General features: G+C 42.6%; 1 protein-coding gene across 3 annotated transcripts in view; it reads left to right on the forward strand.

The window, feature by feature from the left end:
* The window catches only part of TRAPPC8 (trafficking protein particle complex 8), a 72,557-nt gene that overhangs the window by 6,690 nt on the left and 41,541 nt on the right, over positions 1 to 24,326 (forward strand). For 2 of the 3 annotated variants that reach the window (XM_018555316.1, XM_018555315.1), the window contains exons 3-10: positions 12,669 to 12,758; positions 14,660 to 14,834; positions 15,292 to 15,445; positions 17,863 to 17,953; positions 20,759 to 21,009; positions 21,872 to 21,987; positions 23,538 to 23,688; positions 23,874 to 23,974. In XM_018555316.1, coding sequence (XP_018410818.1) covers positions 12,669 to 12,758; positions 14,660 to 14,834; positions 15,292 to 15,445; positions 17,863 to 17,953; positions 20,759 to 21,009; positions 21,872 to 21,987; positions 23,538 to 23,688; positions 23,874 to 23,974 — 1,129 coding nt within the window. Of the gene's footprint in view, positions 1 to 3,945; positions 4,030 to 12,668; positions 12,759 to 14,659; positions 14,835 to 15,291; positions 15,446 to 17,862; positions 17,954 to 20,758; positions 21,010 to 21,871; positions 21,988 to 23,537; positions 23,689 to 23,873; positions 23,975 to 24,326 lie in introns of all 3 variants that reach the window. The other variant, XM_018555314.1, reaches the window with a different exon arrangement.

Raw genomic sequence — 24,326 nt, forward strand, 5'->3', positions numbered from 1 at the left:
ATATATATATATAATGGGAAGCATGGTACTGAATGCATTTTACACTACTTATTTTAAAGGTGTCAAATCTTTCTGGTAATTTTGCATTCTGAAGGGTGGCACCAATGGTGATGTTTATACCTTTGTAAGAGATGACTGTATACAGGGAATTCCTATGTTACAGATGATTGAGAACATTGCCAGTGGTGGTTGGATTCCACTGAAAAAAGCACCTCCACAAGCTGATTTGAATTTGCCACTTTGCTAAAATATAAAACTGCCTGTGTTCACCACATAGATGTATCATGGATAAATAAATTCTCTGGAAGTTAGAAGGTCCTACTATGTACCTACAAGACAAGATTTCTATTTTGACTTAAAGTGACACTAATCTCAGGAGTAAAATCTGAAAAATGCATTCAAGTAACTTTTATTAACAAAAATGTAGCTTGTTTTGTACATCACTCAGCTGTGGATCCTCCAATAATCCTTGAATGTGTGATGGACTACAAGCTCATGATTAGTTTACTAATTTGTATTGAGGTTGTAGTCCATCACAGGAGTGAGCTTGGAGTGGTGGCTACTTTATAACACACACAGGGACCATGGGGAACAAAAGTAGCCCCCCTCCAGAAGGAAGGACAGTGTCAGCACCAATTCAGAGATGATTTGAGGTTCTACAGCCAAGTCATACACAATTGAGATACATTTTTGTTAATAGTTAAGGTATTTGAGAGCATTTTTAAGATTTAACTCCCGAGTTTAGTGTCACTTTAAAACCTGCTTTGAAGGCAGAACTCAAGTTAAGAATCAAATATATATAGATATATACTGTCACTTTGCCCTGCATGGGCACCCAGGAGAGGAACCCAACAGTAAGTAAAAGAAAGAGCAGAAAGACTCGGCGCTGGTTGATCATGTGACCGAAGCCTAAGGTGAGTTAAAAAAAGGGGACTTAAAAGTTCTTCGTGTTTTTTTTTTCACTTCTGCGATCAGTTTTTTTTTTTTTTTTTGTGGGTGGTTGTAGAGAGGGTTTTTATTTTATCCTATAGTTGGGCTTTAAGTGGAAGAGTCATAACCCTGCTTGAGATCTTTCTTAGCTGTTTTGGAGGACAGAGACGGTTGACGTAGAAGAATGGATCCTGTAGTACATACAGTATTTTAGTAAGAATAAATTAGAACAGTTAACAGGGATTTTAAGCACTTTTGTGCCTTTTGCGTTACAGTGAAATCAAAATTCAGGTTCTGATCATACTCTCACTTTGTATTATCTGCTTTTCGTGTGTTTTGGAAGCATGTACTTTTGTGATGCTACCCCCTTGCTTTTTGTTGTGGTGCGGCAATGTCATTAGCATGCTGCATTTTTTTGCACTGCATGGGAGTGTGCTCTTTTCTGGTTTGCAGAAGGATACAAGTATATTTATGTTTTGGTAATAGGGAAAATTTAGTGTTTTCAAATTTCCCCAGTACAACCCCAGGGGGGTGTATTTCTAAAAACCTTTGCAGAGCTGATTTCTCTGTAGATTTGCACCACATTATGGCCACTAGATTGGGCCAAATAGCATAGGAGTTTCCAGTGTTCCTCAGCTCATTAAGTGGGCATGATGTGGTACAAATCTACAACGTAGACATTCACAGAGTGAACTGCTCTGCCAGGTTTTATAAATACACCCCCTAGGTGATGTCAGATGTGTATAAATCAACCTTTCCAAACCTTTGTACCCACGAGGAATCTTTGAAATACGGTCTTGGGGAACCCTTGCTAAAAATGATTACACCTACAGCTCACGGTAAATTGTACAAAGTTTTAAAATATAAAAGATAAAGCGGTAAAAGTAATTGACAGCTAGGCCAGATCATAATTAATTTTTTTTTTTTTTAAATCCACATTCTGTATTTGACAAAATTATTTTCAGTAATAAACTTGAAATTAAATGAATATTAACCTAATAATTAGAAACACAGTGATAATTGTGATTATTGTGTTGGTATTGTTTTTTTATATAGTAAGCTTGAGAAGCAGCGATGGGTTTGGCAAAGCTGCCATAAGAAGGTCTTAATACAAATTTCATCAACATTTTTTTCACATCCTGACTAAAATCAAAATCTGTGTTCCTAATGGTGGGCAGGATTTTTGAAATTTTCATTATTTATTTTCTTTATTTTTTTGCATGTAGATTTGTTTGCTTCTGATTAGTTGTAAATGGTAGCTAAATTTGCTCCATGATATTTAATACTTTTGTATTTCTTTTGCTTACCATTTGGATTTGGTGAGTTTTGTATAGGTTTGTTATATAGTTCAAAAGCTGAAGGTTGCCAGCATACCTTATGTTCTAAGATCAGTGGTATATTTATTTTATGGCATTGCATTTTATTACGTTACGTTGCATACTTGTTTTCTACCTATTTAATTTGTATTTAGTTTCTGCAGTAGCCTTCACCCTAATGGAATAGTGTAATGTGAACCTGTCAATATGGCAAGAGTAATTGGTGATGTTGTCCTGAAACAGGGCACGGCCTTTTATATGCAGATAAAGCAGCTCTTGTGCCTACTCGGAGATACTGATCTCTGTGTAAAGTTTGACATCTAGACCCAGCAGAAAATCTGGCATTCTCACTTAAAGGAGAACTATGAGGTGAGTGATTTCCACCCATCCTCATAGTTAGAGCCGACCTGTGACAGAGAAGCTGTCACAGGTCGGCTCTATCGATCAGGAAGTGAGCAGAAACATGCTCCGATCTGCTCACTTCCCGATTGCCCCCCCTGCAGAGAGCGATGACTGTCAGTCACCACTCCCCACAGGTATTCCCCCCTCCACTCTCCTATCCTCCAGCACTGACTGGAGGAACAGATGGGGGAGGGGGTGGGCACAGCTGGCTCTGCCTCTATATAGGCAGAACCTGCTGTCACTCACGCAGCTGGGTGGATCTCAATAGTATTGTTGGGATATGTCCCGGCTGCGGCGCTCATTATATCGCGGGCAATAGCTTGCTATACACTGAGCTTTGGGTCACAGGAGGAGGTTGATCCTAAAGAGAACTATGGGTAAAAACACTTACCCCATAGTTATCTTTTAATTCCAGAATGCATTCTTTGTAGGTTAGACATGCTGTACACATTTTGGGGTAGGGATTTCCCATAGGACTGATATGGTCTTTATTTCAACATAATTGCACACGGCATGCACCAAGGTTTGGTTTTCCTGTGATGTACATGAGCTGATTTCCCAGGAAATAAAGTATCTGCAAGCACCATGTGATGCCTTATGTTTGAGTATTGTTTCAGCCTAATATTTTTGCCATGCTGACAGGTTGACTTTTTTAAGGGCGACTCTGGGCATAATAATCTTACTGGAGGTACAGTAAGATGTACAGTGCCTTTTCTTCCCCACCTGCCATATTCAGTATTGGCTTTTTTTCCCCGGAATTAATCAGCTATACATGTGGGTGGATGTCAGGCTCCCGTTAAACTTCTGAGCCCGCTCAGGCTGTAGCACTGCAGTTGCATCTCTGCTCCCTCTCCTGACCAATCACAAAACGGAGCCTGGGGCTCTTTGCTTTCTGATTGGCCAGAAGGAGAGAGGGCGGGCAGCGATGCGACCACCGCTCTGATATCTTGGAGGCCTACAGCCTCAGCTCAGTTCTGTGGGAGCTGGACTTCTACCTGCATGTTTAGCTGATGATTATCAGGAATATGGCAGGCGGGTGTTTAGAAAAGGCACTGCACCCTAGTGAGATTAGTGTGCCCAGAGGTGGGCTTTAAATAATATTCAAGAATGATTTTAACCCTAAGTTATTGCATTCATTTAAATTAGAGAATCTTTAACAATGCATATAAAGCACAACTTTGTTTCAGTTCCATCTAACGTGTATTCTTCTGAAATGTTTAGGACATATTTGCACCCCTTTTTTAAAGTCATGTTGTTTATTGTATTTAGTTAAATAATGCCGTGTTCTCTCTGTCAGATCGCTCTCTTAAAGCTAGTGTCCCTTGGTACAATAATTGGAAAGACACATTGATGGAGCTCAACAAGTCCAAGTATTATTCAGGTAGTATTCTCACTAGAGCTAAAGAAAAATAACTCCTCCCTAATCCTCATCCATGTTTCAGTCCTCTTATTCCCCCTCCCCCCCTTACCATTGTACTAGGACTATCTAGCTACTCCCTAATCCAGTTCTGTATTTTCCTAATTGTCAGCAATTCAATTATCAGCAAGAAAATATGGTGATGGTTATCTCTGATCTGAAAATTGTTTGTAATTCTACTAACATTGCCTTCTGGCAATATGCTGCTAACTTTTTCTTGTATTTTGATATATTTGATATTTTTTTAAATGTACATGTGTCTTGATGGTTTCAAAATAGTCTTATGACCTTTGAGGTCCGTAAAATTGAATCCTGCATATAAATAAATAGAAATATATTGAAGATAAATCACTATTTACTACACGTTAGCCTCACTGTGCCTTGGATAAGCGTGCCTATTTATGCACCCAGCATCCACAAATGGCTCCAGACCTATCTTTGTGGAATGGTGGCGATTGTGTTAGGAATATTCATTCCAGATAATGAATTCTACCCTTAGGAACAGTCCGTCATTGGTGTAACATTCCACACGTAGGTTTAAGGTGCACCTGTGCTCAGACAATGGTATATCAAAGTAATAGCGTGTCTATATGTAGAAGGCACGGTGTCGACGCAACCGTCACAAGACTTAACATGGTTTTTCCCTTAGCCAACAAAATGATCAGAAATATCAGACCACTGTTTCATGTGGGTCAACCTGCACTTAGCTGACCAGCCTCTTGGTCACTGAATCATCCGTTACATTTGGGTCCTCCACAATGCTTTCTCTTCCTCCCCACTCCGGTAGCTTGATCTGATGTCCTTCCCTGTCACATACACAGGAGAGCAAGTTGAGGTGTATAGGGTCCTGTGACAGCCACTCTACCTTCTCACTCTCTCCTCAGATTTTGTTCCATCAGCCCAAGAAGAAACTTTCAAATGTTTATGGGCAATAAATAAATATGATTAAAGAATCTTCATAGTACCATGGTTTTTATTAAAGGAGAAGTATGAGGTGAGTGAAACTCACTCATCCTCATAGTTCGAGCCGGCATGTGACATTGAAACCGTCGCACGTTGACTCTATAGATCGGGAAGTGAGAGAACACATACCGTTGCTCGCTCACTTCCCGATCATCTCCCTGCAGAGAGCCGTGACTTTCCCCACAGGGATTCCCCTCTCAGCGCTGACTGGGGGAACGGATGGGGGGTGGGTACAGCTGGCTCTGTCTCTAGATTGACAGCGGGCTTGCCTATCAGCCAGCTGGGTGGATCTCAACAGTATTGTCAGGATCCGTCCCAGCTGCGACGCTCTCAGTATATAGCGAGCTATAGCCTGCTATATACTGAGCTTTGAGTCACCGGAAAAGGTTAGTATGTGTCCTCCCGTGACCCTAAAGACAACTATGGACTAAAAAGGTTACCCTATAGTTCTTCTTTTAAATGAGAATCTGGAATTTTGCCATCTGGACAAGCGGGCATTATACACTCTGAAAACTACTTTGTTTATTGCTTGGGTCCTTTTATTTTTAAAAGCCTATACAAAGTCCAATATCAGCATCATATTCTCTCACCACTGTCTCCAAAATGTAGAGCCCTGCAGTGAAAGAGTTGACATCTTTATGGCCTTGTTAAGAGACCACAAAATGTTGGTGTTATTTTGCAATCTGGGGTTCTGAAAGTCATTAACCCCTTCATGACTGAGGCCTTTTTTTCATTTTTTGCACCCATGTTATATTCCACATTTTAGGCCTGAAAATTACTTAAAACCCCCAAACATTATATATTTTCTGAATGCCAAGACCCTATACAATATAATGGTGGTATTTGCAAATTTTTATGTTGCGCAATATTAGCGCAACTCCTTTTTAAACCCCAAAATTTAGTGATAAATTTAATTAAATGCCCCAAAACACAACAAAAACTTTTTTTTTTTAACTTTACTTTGACTGCTATCACATGGGGGGGCTTACAAGCCCCCCCCCCCAGTCACGAAGGGGTTAAGGGGAAATTCAGATCAAATTTGTAGAAGTGTTAGTACTTCTGTTTGGGATTTTTGCTGCCTGTGTCCCTGCTAGAGAGATTTACTCTCACTTCCTGTCTCAGTGACTACACAGGAGTTGGGCAGGAATCTCCCAACATGGGCAAAGACCGCAATTAAAACCGACAGAGGATGTAACCCTTTCCCACTCTGCTCATATGAAAGGTTTTCTTTCTGCCTGCATCTTTAAATAAGAGATTGCCCCTTACCTTCTGGTCTTGGTGACTTTACAAGTTTGGTTGAAATCTCCCTATTGGGGGCAGCAACAAAAAGCAGACATAAGTCCTAGCCCTCCCTCATTCTAAAAACTTGGGGAAAAACCCCCCACAAAACAGTGCAGCTTTAGAGCATGGGATGATAACAACTGTAGAAGTCGCTTACAGCAATAAAGTCAGACTAATCATTCGATCCAGATATACTGGAAAGTGCAATTCTATGCTAATCTACTTATGATTTTATTTCAGCTCTCCTTGTTTCTGATTAACCCCTTAATAACACTTAGTCAGTAATTGGCTCCTTCTTTCCCTTCTCCCCTTTAACTATTATCCCGATGATTTGTTTTTGTTGTTTTTTTCTGTTTGTCTAAACATTAATAAATTATTATTTTTTTCCATTTGTAAATAACATTGCAGTGCTTTGTATCATAATCATTTCAGTGTTATTTTAAACAGGACAAATTCTAAAATAAAATGTATATTATATGTGTATATATACTTTTGTTATTTCATCGTATACTTCTTATCTATAGTCAGTTTAAAAAAATGGGTTGCATAAAAAATAAAATCATTTGTGCAAGACAATATCACCAAAAGAAAGGCAACAGCGTTTTCTCTCATTTTTTTTTTATGCATGTTTTTGCATTATTTGTTTTTTGTGCGTTTTTGCCAGCAGATTGTTGGAAATGGGCAAACACACGTAGAACGTGTGCAAAAACACAAGGGGCCAAGAAGCGCTTAATCTGCCAAAATGAAGCTCATGTACTTTTTTCCAGCGATTGGTGTTATGCTACAACCGAAAAAACATTCAGATGTGAACATGGCCATAGGAATAAATGGGATTTTTTTGGGGGCGGGTTTTTTTGAGCGTTTTTTATGACCCAAAAAGCGCTACAAGACTTTGGGTTTGATTGAGGGCTTAAGGCCCCATTCAAACTGCGCGATTCGCAAATCGCGCTTTTGTCGTACGATTTGCATTTTGCCCGATATCGCGCAAATGCTTGCATTGAATATCGGCAAAATCCGCTCCAAAAAGGGTCCTGCTGTAGCGACGCACAACCCGCGTCAGCAGGACCCTTTTGCCCCATTGCCAAGCATTGGAGAGCGATATTGCGCGGTAAATAGCCGCGATATCGCAGGAATTACCGCGCGATAAATCGCTCAGTGTGAACGGGGCCTTAAAGTGGCACTAAACTCAGGGGCTAAATCTTAAACATCTGTCCTTCCTTCTGGAGGATGGCTACTAATGTTCCCCATGGTCCCTGTGTGTGTTGCAAAGTAGTCACCATACCAAGCTCACTCCTGTGATGGACTACAATCTCATGTTTTTAGTTTACTAATTTGTATTGAGATTGTAGTCCATCACAGGAGTGAGCTTGGAGCGGTGGCTTTACAACACACACAGGCACCATGGGGAACAATAGCAGCCCCCCTCCAGAAGGAAGGACAGTGTCGGCACCAATTCAGAGATGGTTTGAGGATCTACAGCCGAGTGATACACAAATATGATACATTTTTATTATTAATTAGGGTACTTGCATGCATTTTTAAGATTTAACTCCTGAGCTTAGTGTCACTTTAAGATTTTGCTTCATTCATATTTAGGATCAGTGACCCCCTAACTAGTGATTGAAGAATGAGAATAACAGCCCTGGAGATTGCACGTCCAAGAAACAACAAAAAAAGCAGTGACAGCTCCTGTATTTCCATCTTTACAAGTTCCCTGTAAAGCATATCTGAAGTCTCCAACGGGTTATTTGTGTAAATAAGACTATATTGGTGAAAGTTCCTGAGGCATTGCTAAGGTCAGCTTTGTTGAAAGGGAGGAGCACTGTTGAGGTGGAGTCACTTTACCGGCCTGTAGAAGCGATCTGACGGCAGCTGAGCCGCCGGAATCGCTTCTATTGTAAAGCTGACAGCCGGCTCTACAAAGCCTGTTTAAATGGGTCTGCTGCCAGTGACGTACTGTGTACGTCACTGTTCACTAAGGGGTTAAATGAACCCAAATCAATGATGACATTTAGTTTTCTAGAGGCACTGTGTATTCTAAACAATCATGTTTTTTTCCTTTTTAGAAAATAGTGCTTTCACTTTTTATTCATCCTCTGTTACATTTTAGTACTACAGATCTTCTTCTTTGGCCTCTTTGCAGCCACTTCCTGTTTAGAGACTCTTGTCATTGCTCGGGGAAGGTTTCCAGATGTTGTCAATAGCAGAACATGCCTGCACAAAAGAATGTGGCATGGTTGCTTATAGTCTTCGCTGGAAGCATGTGATCCAACTCTTCCCAATCTGTTTAGATGTCTCTATTTATTGGAAGTAACTGCAGAATGCTGCGTAAGCCTTTTGCTTTATTTGGCTTTAGTCTTGTCCTCGCTCTTGGTACAAAACTGCCCATAATGTAAGACAATAGTCAGTTGTGGATCCTGAGACTTTTCCTTGTGTTAGTTCACATGAGGAGTTTTTAAGGTCACGTGAATATCTTTTTTGGGTTGAAAGAGGAATGTAACTGTGAGACCTGTGACAACTAATTTCATAGATGCTCAGAAATACATTTTATGTTTTCATGTTCCTGGCTTTCAAGTGCTCATGTGAGGGAAAACAGTAGGGCCATTAGGAGTAATGCCTAGGGTCATTTCTTTCAGTGCCCTGAAATAGTTTGGTCATCAAGGGACATTAGGTCATAACATCACGCTAGCACTGTTCTTTCAAATCATGTATGAATGCTCGATGAATAAACAAATGTAGGGAAAATAAATCTATATTTAACTTTTTTTTTTTTCTTTTTTTTTTTTAGAGAGAGAGTTTTGAAAGTTGTTTAGTTTATTTTGCCTTCTTTTACTGTATCATTTTGGAAGAAAGTGTATGATTTATGTTTTAGTGCATTCCAGATGCAGTCTTTTTCCAATTAAGGTGTATGTCAAGGTAAAACTTATTTTTTATGCCCAGCTCCAGAGTGCCCGCCCTCCTCAATGTAAGGGTTAAATGCTTGTCTATGGGTAGAAAGATCTTCTATGCAACTGGCCCCATAAAGCCTTCTCTCATTGGTGCTCCTGGCCACAAACTTTCTTCCTTAATAGCGCTGCATTGTACATGACAGCAAGTGACCACCCATAAACTTGAAGTGTGATGGAGAGGAAGCGAGCACTGGTGCTGCCGGAGCAGGGGTTAATTAAGATCACCCTCTTCCTGTACCCCCTAGACCTAACAACACTGTAAGGGTTTGGGGTTTTAGGTTTTGGATAGAGGAGAAAAGGGTGTTTTTTCCCCCCATGTCCTTCTAGGGTTATTTCCCTTCACTTCTGTCTGTAAAGGCAACAGGAAGAGAGAAGATCCACCCAATTGAGGAGAATTCCTAACTTAGACAATTGTCACCAGAACATTTGTCCCCATTGGAAAAAAATGAACCTCTTCCTCTTGTGAAACCTGTAGAGTTTATGGTTTCACCTCACTTTGTGCCTCAGTGACACTCAACTGGGGGGGTGAATCTATCCAGCTGAGACACCGCAATAAAAACTTGGCAGAGGGTGTAGCTGGTCCTCAATCCATCTAAAACTACAATAAAAAGGTTTGCCTTTTACATGCCCTGTCCATTTATTGGCCTGCTTAGGTGCATACATGTACAAACATGTCCTATTCAGAAAAACCACTAGGCCTCATCACAGATATGAACTAGCCTCATAACATTGAATGGGATTTCTCCTTGAACACATTTTCATGCAGTATACAGGAAAACTGACATGAATGAATGGTCCCAACTGGTGATGGCAAGGTATTAAGAAGGGAACATAGTGCTTTTCAGTCTTCATCAATGTTCTTTAAACACTGCTCAATGGCTGCTATAATTTTGCAGGGTTATTCACAAAAGGGTGAAGAGTTTGGAGAAGGCAGGAGACGTGAACAATCTAGGACAACATAGATGATTTGGGAAAATTCTCCAATTCAGCTCACTTTCCAGTTCAGCTATGTTGTCCTAGATTGTTCACCTCTCCTGCCTTCTCCAAACCCTTCACCCTTTAGTGCAGGGGTAGCCAAACTCCAGCCCTCCAGCTGTGGTGAAACTACAAATCCCATGATGCATCTCTCTCCGGGAGTCGTGGCTGTGAGAATCTTGCAATGCCTCATGGGATTTGTAGTTCCACCACAGCTGGAGGGCCGGAGTTTGGCTACCCCTGCTTTAGTGCATAACCCTGTTTATTTAGTTTTTCCTCACACAGTACTACCTATGTGCAGCGGTTGTGCAGATTGTCTCACTCAAGCATTGGTTTGGGGGAATCAAAGTGATTTTGAGTGAAAGTGTGCAATTTTAGAGGCGATATCTTGTACAAGGCTCGGCCTTCATTGTAGATTTAGTGTTCTGCTTACTAAAAAAAAGACGCTTCAAAAGAAGCTATATGATTCCTAGTGTCTGATTTGTCTGTTGTCTTATTGTCTTTCTAAAATGATTACACAATTGGGTTTATTATGTCCTCTAAAACAGGGCTGGGCAAATCCCAGGAGTCAGGTAGCCAATGCTCCTTTTAAAAATGAAGCTGCTGCCTGATTTTGTTGTTTTCTCTAGTTGTTGTCATGCAACTGATTTCTAAAAAAAACCCACTGTCCTGGTGGATTGGACAGACTGGTTCCTGAACTCCATAATAATTTGTCCACCCCTGCTGTATTCTGCCAACCATATTATGTCTGGTGACATGATCGTACTTTGGATAATACAAGTTTTCCTGTTTTTGTCTCTCATAAAAGTATCGGCTCCTTTTCTGCACTATAACAAAACATTTGTTCCACATGTTGAAGTGTCGGTGTTTCCCTGGTCAAGTCGTTTTTAATCTACTTCAGGGGTGTGGACATTTTTGAAAAAACTACTTGTCCAAGGACTAAAGCGGGGGCCGAATCTACTTGTCCCTCAAGACAATCTACTTGTCCTGATAAAAAAATAAATAATTTTAACCAAAACCGTATTTAGCAGTGCTAAGAAGAGCTTCTCATTGGTCAGTGCCGTCAGGTGACTGCGTTGACCAACAAGTGCTTGCAATTTGCGAGCGAAATTCAGAATACATGGAACAGGTACAGATAGTACACGCTGGTGGACGGGGAGGGCCGTTCGCCAAAAGGTAAGTATAGTGGGAGGGAGATTTGTGCGGGTAATTCCATTTTTCCAAATTACTTGGGAAAGTGAATTTACCCTTTAGGGTTGGTGCAGACTTGGGGATTCCCGGGACGTGCGATCGTGTGCGGTTGCATACAGCGGTTGCATCCGCATGTATGGGGTTACATCTGCGGGACAATCGCTGAAAAAAAGGTAGATGTACCTATGTTCACGACGTGCACCGCGCAGTGTTTTCAACTGGGATCGCCCGGGTGGTATTGCAGCACGTAAACGCGCAATCTGCCTGGCACGACTGGGGTGCCATTAGAAAATAATGGCACTGACAGCACGATCGGCCGTGGTGTGCGATTCCGTGACCACCCAGCCATCCGCTCGTTTTCGTGCACGATGACCGGGCAGTCACGGATCGCACACCACTGCCGATTGTGCTGTCAGTGCTATTATTTTCTAATGGCACCCCAGTCTTGCCAGGCAGATTGCGCGTTTTTCTGCTGCAATACAGCCCTGCCCGTGCGGTTTCACACGATCGCAGTTGAAAACACTGCGTGTTTATTCGCATGCAGATGGGGGCAGCGGGGCTGGTTTTAATTTTTTCAATTTTTATTTACTTTGTAAAAAATGTTCATTTGTTTTATTATTTTTTACATTTTTATTTAGTTACATTTTTTATTTTTACTTTTTTTTATTATAAACCTAACTGTATTGCTATCACACAGGGGTTAACAATCCCCTGTGTGATAGCATTTGGAGGTGACAGGTACTCTTTATTGAACCTGGTCACCTCCAACACAGGAGTTCTAGCAGGCTCTGTGCTAGAACTCCTGTGACAGGAACGAGCAGCGGCTGCCGAGGACAGAGGCTGAGGGAGGTGACAGCCTGTCACTACTCCACGCCCCCCGCTCTCAGCGCTCCACGCTCTGTCCCCGCTCTCAGCGCTCCACGCTCTGTCCCCGCTCTTAGCGCTCCACGCTCCGTCCCTGCTCTCGGCGCTCCACGTCCCCCGCTCGCAGCACCGCTCTCGGCGCTCCACGTCCCCCACTCGCAGCGCCGCTCTCGGCGCTCATTTTAATAAAAGTCTGTAGCAGGGCTAAAACAGTGAAAAAAGCACTTGGCCGCGGCACCCGGAACTACATGTCCCGGGCGTCACGAATTCCACACCCCTGTACTTAGTTTGTACCTACAGTCTACTAATTTGCTATTCTGTTTGGTTGTTGAATAGGAATTTAATGTGGGTTGTTAATGTGGGTTTTTTGTATATTTTCAGCATCTACGTCATGGTTCGAATCCTACCGAGAAAGCTTTTTTCAGTCCATGCCAGCCTCAGATCATGAATTCCTAAACCACTATTTAGCCTGTATCCTTTTTCAGTCTGATTTACTTTGCTGTTTGTATGTGTATGCAAAGTTTTAAAATGTGTGTAGTGATTAATATGCATTGGCCTACCATCACCTTCTGAAATGAACTTCGATTGACAATAAGTTTGACTGTATTGCCATCCATTTGATGACATTGACTCTCCAGGCCACATTACACAGTATAAAACTACAATGATAAATATGCTTTGCTATGGTGTGTTACATTCAAGTTCTTCTATCTGCAAAATAAGCAACATCCAAAATGCGCATCAGATCTTCTCTGCTGTGTATCACAAGGGTTATGTTGCAATACAAATCCCGAGGTATAGTACACAGTATGAAATTACACACCACCAAGTCTTGTCACTATTGCAGCTTTATTTACGTAAAGCTGAACGTCTTGCAAGCTGCTGATTGCAAAATAAAATATGCCTGACATCTGTTTTACACTGAAAGGATTTGTAATTCTGTGTAGTTGGTATTGTCAGCCAAATTTCCTGCCTAATAATCTGGTCAAATCCCCAACCTCCAGCAGAGGAGAAGAGCAGCCTGAACAAGAACATGCCCACAGTCTGCTGACTGGATAGTGAAGGAGCTGTGGTACACCGATGAGGTCTTTCCCCTGCTCACTCTTCTCTTCTCTGCCAATGTGTGCTTAATTCTGGGCCTCTTTCTTTCTGTCTGAGTGCTGCTAAGCTGTACCTAAAATAGAGGTGTATAGAAGTATATTAAACCATTTTTAAATTGGTATCAACTGAATTCACTTTTTTTTTTCATGGCTTCTTGAAATTCAGTTTTAATCCGTATTGTTCATTCTCGTAATGCTACAAATGTAGCTCAGCAACTGATACGTAACATATGAGAATGGTTTAAGCTGAACCCCAGCCTTACCTTTAGGCCCCTTTCACATGGGCAATCCGATTGGGTCCTCCTGTCAGTTTTTCCAGTGGGCCTGATCGGATGCACAAAGCTAGCCTATGGACAGCTGTGTGTAAATGGACGGACGCCCGTTACATCTGGTTATCCCCGACTCCGGCCAGGTCCAGAAAAACCAACGGATCAGAGATCCCTTTTGCTGGACCAGATCGTGCTGGATGGGAGGGGGATGGGGGGATGGGGGGGCAATCTGATGTAAATAGACACATCCAATTCCCCATAGCATAGACCGACATGGGGTCTGGTCATTTCAGTTTTTTTTTTCCTCCATCGCATGATGGAGGAAAAACCTGGACGGGCACGGATGTCACAGCGGTGACATCCGATGCGTACTGCTTCGATCAGGAGAGGATCTGTGCCCAGATCCCTTCCTGATCAGCCTGTGTGAAAGGGGCCTTAGTCTTGCACAGTTGTACAGGCCCCTCTCCTGTACTGACATTTCCTGCTCTGATTTAACTGCACACTGTTAGCTGCTCTTCGAGCCCACCTCATTTCCTGGTGGGAGGACGTCCAGCAGCATCTTTTACTCCCCAGCTTGACTGTCCCTGGCCCACCGCTTTCATTCTTTGGATTTCAGTTCAAATTTCAGTCATGAAGGCTCAGCTTCACATGTGGGCATTTGCAGGGGTAGTTTGCATGCCTAGAAAAGCCCACTGCTCCAGACTGATATCCACCCATCAAATTTGCATAACCCAAGAGACTGCCCACTGCTTTTATCTGGACTGAGGCAGAGTGCTGTGATGTTTTCTGGAAGCTATGCACAGCACTCTGCCAGCCCCTTCTACCAGCCACGAGATCTATGTGATGACATCACTGGGTCTAACATAAGGTATATCATGAAAACAAAATGGTTTAATGTAAAAAATTCAGTAGAATGTTGATGAGGGGAAAAGGATGAACCAGGGAAGGGAAATGTAAGTAGATTAAACTTCAGCTGTAAGTTGTTACTTAACAAACTGTTCAGGTATGTTAGTAGTTTCTTCCCATGAACCAGAACCTGTGGAGCAGTTTCTCAAGTTATCGCAAGAGCAGCATCGGATTCAACACAGTAATGACTATAACTATCCTAAGTGGTTTACACCCAACACTCTGAAGTATTATGTTCTGCTGCACGATGTCAGTAGCGGTGATGAGAAAAGGTCAGTCGCACTTTTGTGATATTAATCTATTACTTACAATGAGAACTGTGTTTATTCATGTGACTTATAGCAGTTCTTGATGACCTTTTCTTGTTTATTAGATTATTAGACCTGAAGTCTTGTACTCATTAAACTACTGTATATACGGCCTTTGTCAGCAGGTTTTTCTTTGCATCAGATAGGTTTTTCGTTTTCCATAAAAGTCTATGCGAATGCAAAACCCACTTGAAACAAGTCAAATGCAGGTCGGAAGGAGATCAACGGCAGGTCAAATGTACCTGTCAATTAATTCTGAGTGATCGCAGAAGCGTCTCAAAATGTTGTCAAACTGACGCCCAAAGCCGGTTGACCAAGGCCCCAACACTGATATTTTGTTTGAAAATTGTAAAAAAAAATTTGAGCTTTTGATTTGTCACATCTCTCTTCTTTGTTTTCACTGTTGTCCTGTTTTCTTAAGGGCTGATACAATTTATGAAGAAATGATACAACGATATGGGACTCAAGGATGCTACTTACTAAAGATTAATTCTCGAATGTCAGTTAAAGGAACAGATGAACAAATACCTGATCCCTGGAGCCAGTACATCCAGAAAAACAGCATGCACTACCAGGTATGCTTTCAAGGGGCATCTTTGTCAGGGATCCTGAGTTGCCAGGAAGAATTTATTGTGCTTTGTGTCATTTGATCAAAGATGTCAAGTGGGAAAACATTTGACTTAAAGGAGAATTATGGGGTGACTCAAAAACACTCATCCCCATAATTCAAGCTGACCTGTGACACTGAAGCTGTCACAGGTCAGCTCTATTGATCATCAAGTCGGCGAGCACATACCGCCGATCACTGACTTCCCAATCCTCTCCCTGCAGAGATCAGTGGCTGTCGGTCACCGCTCCCCGCAGGGATCCCCCCCCACTCTATTTCTCCACCGCTGGCTGGAGGAACGGACAGGGGAGGGGGCGGGCACAGCTGGCTCTACGTCTACAGAAGCAGAGCCAGCTTTCAATCAGCAAGCTGGGTGGATCTCTACAGTATTGTGGCATGGCTCTGTGCTTTCAGCATATTTTCTGAGCTCCCACATGATAGTAACCCTATATTTTTTTTTTTGGGGGGGGGGGTCACAGGTTCCTTTTTATAGTTTAAAGCCTTGGTTCTCAACTGTTGGGTCGTGACCCAAAAGTGTGTCGCGACCCCATGTTCAGTGGGTCGCCATGTGCCTTCCTCAGCCTCCCCCTTTTTCTTGCACTGCCGGTTCTTGAGCCAAACAGCCATTCCAAATATGCTGCCCGGTGCTGAGTGTCAGCTTGAGGTGGGATGGGGCTATGGCCGAGAGGGAGCTCCATCCATTTGCACAGCTTCCTCACTCGTCCTGTAGAGGTGCCTGGACCAGAGTGATATCACATTCTTGCTCCCAGCACCTCTGCAGGGCATGCAAGGGAGCTGTACAAGCATTGCACATATGGATGGAGCTCCGTCACAGCACAACAGCCCACACTGGACCCCAGGCTGAGGAGCCACTCCAGTTCTTGTACGTTTATGGAGAATGGATGGATCTTTTGAATGTTACACAAACGCACCTCCCCGCCTGCATAGAACGCACGGTACTGCAATGCTGTGCGTTCCATTGCCGTGCGGCTTTGGTCGCAACTTAATGACCAGGGATAAATGTGGGTCCTGAGGTCACACAGGTTGAGAACCACTGGTTTAAAGTATTGGGGGAAAAGGGAGCTGGAATGTCTGGGCTCTGGCAGTGGAGGAAGGTAAGTAAAGCTGGCCATACACTCAGCATTTTTTGTTTTTTTCTCAGCCCCAAGGGCTGAATGAAAAACAAAAAACATTTGATTCTCCCATTCGGGCTAAATAATGTGATGGATGCCAAATTACACAAACAGTGAGTACAGCTGATTGCCTTCTGCCACTGCTCGGTATACAATTTTAAACCCGACTCCTCCGACCAGGAGGGGTGCAAGCAGAGGCGCACACTGTTTGAATTTTGGCTCTGTCAGCAGGAATCCACATAAATATTGGCAGTGTATAGCCATCTTTATTACTGGTAAGGGTTCCTACAGTAAAGTGAACCTTTTACTTTGGCCAATATTGACAAAATGCAGGTTGACTTTAAAGATGAACTACTGACAGTTCAGGAAAAGGTGAATTCTGATTCGGCGGATAAAACTTTACCTTTTGCAGTGGGGCTCCCCTCACACTGAAAGCATTAAAGTCTGGTTTCGTCTTGGGGATAGCAATAAGCAGAATACTTACCTTGTTGCTTGTTCCCCCTGAGAGCATCAGAGAGCACCAGCGGCTGAGGGAATTGGCAACAGTGGGCAGGTCTTGGGCATCCTGAGGTACAATGCAGGACCGCCGGTCCTGCATTGTACATGATGATCTCCAGAAAGCTGTGACCAGTTTGGCAGTGAAGAGGACCGGGCCTATGGGACCACTCTTACAAAGAGGAGGAAGCCTGCAGAAACAAGAGTAAAAGTGAGAAAAAGAGGGCAAGCGCAAAATGCAATAATCATATCGATTTCGAAGAAGAATTAATCTTTTCATAAACTCTCAGTAGTAAGCTGAACTCTGATTGTTTGCCATGAACTCTTACACAATGTCCATCATTCTAGCCTTTTATCTGACTCCACATGTGTTGGCTAACAAGTGATCAAACTAATAAAGAGGATCTGTTATTGATTGATATAGCTCAGAGCAAGAACAAATGCATGGGAAGTGGCATTTTAAAAAAAATGTGCTGGAACCCACTGCAATGTTCATAATATAGTGGCACTCGCATGGGATAACACCTTCAGTCCTATTGCAGTGAGAAAAATAATCAATGAAAGCACGCTGCACAGTTAATCTTAACTGAAGCCCTACTAGTCAGAGCCATTATATCTGGCTCTTCGCCTTGTTACCTGTCAGAGGCTATATTAGTTCACACGTTTTGTAAAAGTCTATGCCGTGATTTCCGTTTGTTTTTAGAAACTTCACAATATTTTTAAAGCTTTGTTTTAAAAACTGTTATTTTTGTTCTAGGATTTGTGTGATGATGGGTCCAGTACTATTTTAGCAAACAAGAATTCAGACCATGTCATTTCTGTGGATGGTTTGGAACACTCTGTGAAAGGTTGGAATATATTTAAAAATGTTCAACATTGACTGTTCATGTTTGCCTGAGATGTCTCTATAGATTTGAGGACTTTTCTAAAGATGGTGATACTTATTTGAAAAACGTCTTAAGCTGAATTTAGATCTCTGTACTCTACTGCGTGTTAAAACACTTGTTTCAACCCATGGTATTTGTGCACTGTGGCGCCCTGCCATTCATTCTGAATGCCACCCCAAGCTCATATACAGTAAAAAATGTTGTGTGTTGAGGCTCTTTAAAGCAGAACACCAGGATTTTTTTTTATTAACCCTTGCAGTAGGGCTACCTCCGCACTTCAAGGGTTAAGTGCTCATTTGTGTCTAGGTGGAAAAAAAAACGTATACTTGCCAGACCATCCGAGTCAGCATGTTCTTAGACTGGTGTCTCGTGCGTCTCTCCCCCTCTGCTGCAGCAGTCTAAGGATCATTGTGTCATCACGCTCTATACACTGTGTATAGGATAGGCTGTGTATAGACGTGAGGAGCTGTCCATCACAGAAGCAGGGAAGCCGGCTTGTTGGTCTGTTTAGTATAACTTTCTTTAAGGGCCTGTGTAACGTAAATGGAATGGCTTCACATAAAGCGTGTCAACGCATATAAGACGCGCCGGTTAACACATGTTTATGTGTATCTACCCTTAAAATAAATATTTTGAGTTCATTAGTTTGGGATTTTATAATCTTTCAAGAATGTGGCATGTATTTCCTCCTGCTAGGAGTAGTTACTGGTGATTTATTCTTTTACTTTATGTATTGCCAGTACTCTTTTCATACATTTTAAATGGTCTGTCCTCCCATGAAGTAATCATTTTGGTTAGGGGTGTGGTGTAGTGGGACCCCTTCAACTTTTGTGCTTGATTTTATGAACCAGCCCCTTGCTGCATATAATATGATCTGTGCTCTGACACAATAGTTACCCTCCAAATCATTGAAGTTTGAGAGAGGAGAAAATATACAGGTTGTTGTATATAATGTAATGAACAATGTCTGGGGCAGAAGCCATAATAGGAAACGTCATCAAATGGTGCTATTTCCTATAGTTAGTCTCTTCTCTCAGTTATCATTGGTGCACAAAGCTAGAGCTCCAGACTGTATCTACCAAACATATATAAAGGTCTGAATTTGCAACAAGTGTTAATATGCTTCCTTTCTCTAATTTGTCATTTCAAGGAATTTTCCATTTGAAAATAGAAGTATCTGATTTTTGTAATATACAACACACACATACACATATACTCTGTAACGGGGTAGACAAACTCTGACCCGCCAGCGGTGGTAAAACTACAAATCTCATCATGCATCAGCCGCCGAGTCTTGCAAAGATCATGGGAATTGTAGTTGCACCACAACTGTAGGGTTTGCCCAGAGTTTGCCTACCCCTGCTCCATAGTGTCTCTAGTGCAGGGGCGCCCACAATTGTTCCAAAATCTACTTTTCAAATGACAAGCTCAATGAGATCTACCAACGAAAAAACACCTACATTCAGGGGGAGAAGGGAGCATGGCGGTGCATTGCAGTCAATGGCAGCGCAGCCACACCACTCACACGCAGTGCAATCGCTCGCACCCGGAACGCAGGCACATTAGTGCCTGCGTTTCGGTCCAGTGCGATCTGCAAAAATGCTGCAAGCATTATTTTTGCAGATTGCACTGGACCGGAATGCAGGCAGGCGATCGCACTGTGGGCGGGGGGCATGGCTGCGTTGCCATTGACTTCAATACAACCCCACACCCCTCCTGCACCTGAACGCAGGGAGTCGGCCGGCTTGCATTCCAGTGCGTTCTAGAGGCGCCGGCATCCTGTCCTCCCGCGGTGCTCGTGTGGCCGACGTTGCACACGGGGAGAGGTTTCCTGCCCCTTTCCGTCTTCGGCGTCTGACACATTCAGCCGGCAGCCACACGAGCACCGCGTGAGCATAGCCGTAGCTAGCTCCTTTTGCGCCCGAGCCAAGAAAAAAAAACGTTTTTTTTACTATTTTTATTTATTTTTTATTCTTTTTTTATTTAATTTACATTTTTTAAATTACAGCAGCCTCTGTTCTAAATGGATAGAAAGCACCGAGGCTTCCCATTCATTCAGAAACTATTTACTATTAACCAGTTTCTGAATAAGGAGGAGCCTCTGTACAATGGGGAGTGCTACTCTTGAGAATCTCATGAATGAACAGGAAGTGATGTAAATCACATCCTGCTCATTTATAACTGGGGACACATAGTACTATGTGCCCCCAGGTCAGTTGATCGCTCCAGTGTTTGTTCTGCACAGAGGATTGGTAAATATCATTGATATGTACCGACCCTCTGCCGCTCGGCCACGCACACGGGGGCTCAGCTTCTCCTCTGGATCTCCGGTGCTCTCCCAGGCAGAGGCAACGGGGGATCCGAGGAGAAGTGAGGAAAGCACTTCAGCCGCGGGGGAGGGGGGCATTCGGAGGCAGCAGGGATCCAGAGTAGCCCCGCGGCAGGAGTACAGGACATTGTGATCTACCAGGGATCGCTTTTGCGATCAACTGGTAGATCGCGATTGACATAATGGGCACCCCTGCTCTAATGCATATGTATCTGGAGTCTGTGGGAACCCTGTTCTTGTTTGAACCAAATGCTTATAAAAACAAAGGTCACTGTTTCTGTTGGTATCAAATAAACTATCATTTTTAACTGATTTTGTTTAGGTTTATGAAAGTTGTTAGGAATTGCATAATGATTTCTGTATGATTTCATGCATAAACCCAAGTAATACATTGATTTAGTGATTATATATTTGTTTTGTTTTTTCCTTCTTTACAGAGGGTCTGTCAAACAGTTTTAAGACTCATCCACTCGACCAGCTTAATGATGCTGGAGGTAGCTTTGACGGTCTGGATAATGAAAAAATGCAAAGTTCAGTCGGTGAGGTGAAGAAGAACGTAACAGGAACTCCCCATGGCACTTGTTTGGCTCTTACTGATCATGATCGTATTAGACAATTCATACAAGAGTTTACTTTCCGTGGACTCATACCTCATATAGAAAAGACTGTACGTCAGCTCAATGATCAGGTCAGTTAGTAGCAGTGTCCTGTTCCTCGTATGTGGGCTTTCTGCAAATATTGTTCTTAAGTATGACTTCTGACTCGCTGTGGGAGAATCAATCAACATCTAAAACAATGGAGTGACTCGATCAAGTCTTAAAGGAGAACTATGAGGTGAGTGAAAATCACTCATCCTCATAGTTGGAGCCGACATGTGACAATGAAACTGCCACACGTTGGCTCAAAAGATCGGGAAGTGAGCGAACACATACCATCGCTCGCTCACTTCTCAATCTTCTGTCAGTCACCGCTCCCCACGGGGAGTCTCCCCCCCCCTCCGATCCTCCAGTGCTGACTGGAGGAACGAACGTGGGAGGGGGCGTGCACAGCTGGCTCTGCCTCTAGATAGGCAGAGTCGATAGGCAGAGTCAGCTGTCATTCACGCAGCTGGGTGGATCTCGACAGTATTGTCCAGTATTGCCAGCTGTGGCGATCTTGGTATACCACGAGCTGTGGCTTGTGATATATTGAGCTTTGGGTCACGAGAGGATGCTAGTATATACCCTCCTGTGACCCTTAAGAGGACTATGGGGAAAAACACTTACCCAGAGTTCTCTTTTAAGTAAAAATTGTCTGTATAAGCCACTTAAAAAATGGTATTGTTTCAGTTGAATCAGTTAGATTAAGACTTTCATTCTTCAGCTATTGGTTTCCAGCGCAGTTTTGAATCTAATTGTTTTTTAAGACAACACAGATCACTGTATGGAAACGATTTATTCTGTTACAATAAGGAGAACATGCTTGTTTCATTTTCTTTTGCTTACTGGAAATAAAGAAAAAAAGGTAACATGTTGCAATCACAGCTTCTACAAATGCATTTTTTATTCCAGTTAATTTCCAGGAAGGGACTGAGCCGATCACTGTTTTCTGCCACAAAGAAATGGTTCAGCGGTAGTAAAGTACCAGAGAAAAGCATTAATGAGCTGAAGAATACCTCAGGATTATTGTAAGTAGAGCATTTGCTCCATTTTAAAGCAAAACTCCACGCAAATGGCGACATGCACAGTTAACCTCCCTGGCAGTATTCACGAGTGTAGCTCGTGGTTACTATTCCATACCATAAGCAGTAACCCCAAGCTACACTCGGGAATGCTGCATAGCATTTACTTACCTTGTCCCTCGAGCTGCGCTGTGTTCCCCTGGCCGATGCCAGCATCCGTCTTCCAGGTTCAGTCCCTTGCGAGCGTACGTGTCTCAAGGGGGTGGAACCGGAGGGATATTAAAAAAAAATTTGAAAGAAAAATGACACAAAAAATCATACCGCCAGGGAAGTTAAAACAAATAAGTGAGCTGTTATACAAAGGATTTGTAATTTTGTTCAGCTAGTCTTGTGATTCACACAGGGAAGGGGACCTAGTGATTTCCAGAGTGGACTGTGTCTGATGTGTGTGGCCCTAGGGCCTTGCTCTCAGGCTTCCCCAGAGTGGAGCAGCTGCATGCTGAACTCTGTGCAGCACAGCTTTCAGTGGCAGGGGCTCGGCCAGGACAGAGCGCCACCTGCCGGCCAAGTCAGAGAACTGCACCCGGCCAGCAGCAGCTGAGCGCCCAGATAAACGGAGCAGCCAAATTGAACTTGCAATAGCGATCTACCAGAAATAGCTTTGCGATCGACTGGTAGATCGCGATGGGCCCCCTGCCGTAGACAGGTAACTATGTAACTCAGGCCTGTAGTCTTGTGCCTAATTGACCACATATAAAAAGGCTGCTTCTTCAGCAGTGACAAATCAACTTTTTAAAAATGTGTTTAATAAAAAAATGACTCTCTTAAATGAACCACCATTTTTCCTATGATTGTTCATTTAATGGTCCCCATGTATAATGTTTGTTTAACATGGACCCGTACTCAAAAAGTGAAAATTTGCTTTCCTTTAGAGAACATTTAGAAATGTTACTTGTGTCTAAGCAATACCCTGAAATATTTACCTTATTGTCTTTAATTCTTCCTGAAAAATAGGCGTGTACTTCCTGGCATGAGAGGGTGCCTAGGCACTCAGCTGTGCCCTACAACCTTTCATCTGCACATCTCCATTGTGGGATCTAAGACACTGCTGCCTCACACAGCTTCACACTTCAGCAGATTTGGTGATTGTAATTGCTGTGCTGTTCACTGTTCTCCTTGCTGGAGGCCTTGGTATGAGGAAGCAGAGCTCCTCTACCAAGACTGCCACCTCCACACACTGTGCAGAACAAAGCATGGCAAATGAGTAATGGGGAAAAGATAAGCTGTAGGAAGAACATTGTTAACTAGTCCTTTTCCCTCTGAGAAAAGATGAGCAGAGGATATAAGTTATAATTTTTTTTTTCACATTTTAAAGCTCATTAGCCTTAATGAGAAGGTTGCTTTTACCCAATTTATATTGGAATAGGTTTGGCAGTGATCTTGCACACTTAATACACAGCCTTTTGTTTTCACATCCGTATAAGCTGGTCTATGCCTATATATTTTGAAAGGCCTGGCCCACCTGATTATAGTGTTTTTGGTTTGTTTTTTTCTAGATACCCACCTGAGGCACCTGAACTTCAGATAAGGAAAATGGCTGATCTATGTTTTTTGGTGCAACATTATGATCTGGCATACAGCTGCTACCACACTGCAAAAAAGGACTTTCTAGGTGACCAGGCAATGCTTTATGCTGCTGGGGCTTTGGTACGTACTGCACTATACTGACTGCTTTATTTGCAGCTAACATCATTCAATGTGGAAAGGTTTAGGATTTATTTTTGCTTTCTATGAGATTTTTTTCCTGACTTGTAGATATATCAGATTATATTTCCTGTTTTTTTCCACCACTCTCCGTTCTGTTTAACTTGTCACGTATGCATGTGTTTCAGGAAATGGCTGCAGTTTCTGCTTTTCTCCAGCCTGGTGCTCCCAGACCATACCCTGCTCATTACATGGACACAGCAATACAGACATACAGAGATATATGCAAGTAAGAATCCATTGTGTGACTAAATACATGTGCAAACTGTCCGGAGTACTTAAACCGTTACTTTTTTGGGAAAATGCTACTACATAGCACAAACTTTGTTTCTCAGGTATGACCAACAAAAAACGTACAGGCTGTTGTATTGCTAAATGGATCATCACACAACAAACATAATTCAGTGCTTCAAAGACCTACTAGGTAGGGTAGTCGTAAAATCGCATCTAAAAGCACTTTTTTCCTTCTGGAGACCAATGGTTGTGGTCTTCATACTTGGTACTCCAGTGGTCACTTCTGTGACACTTCACAAGCTGATCACAGCTCTTAAATCCTAGTTGGACAAAAAAATTTGATGGGG

Source organism: Nanorana parkeri, unplaced genomic scaffold, assembly GCF_000935625.1.
Source record: "Nanorana parkeri isolate BGI_ZX_2015 unplaced genomic scaffold, ASM93562v1 scaffold191, whole genome shotgun sequence".
In the NCBI taxonomy this organism is placed as follows: Eukaryota; Metazoa; Chordata; class Amphibia; order Anura; family Dicroglossidae; genus Nanorana; species Nanorana parkeri.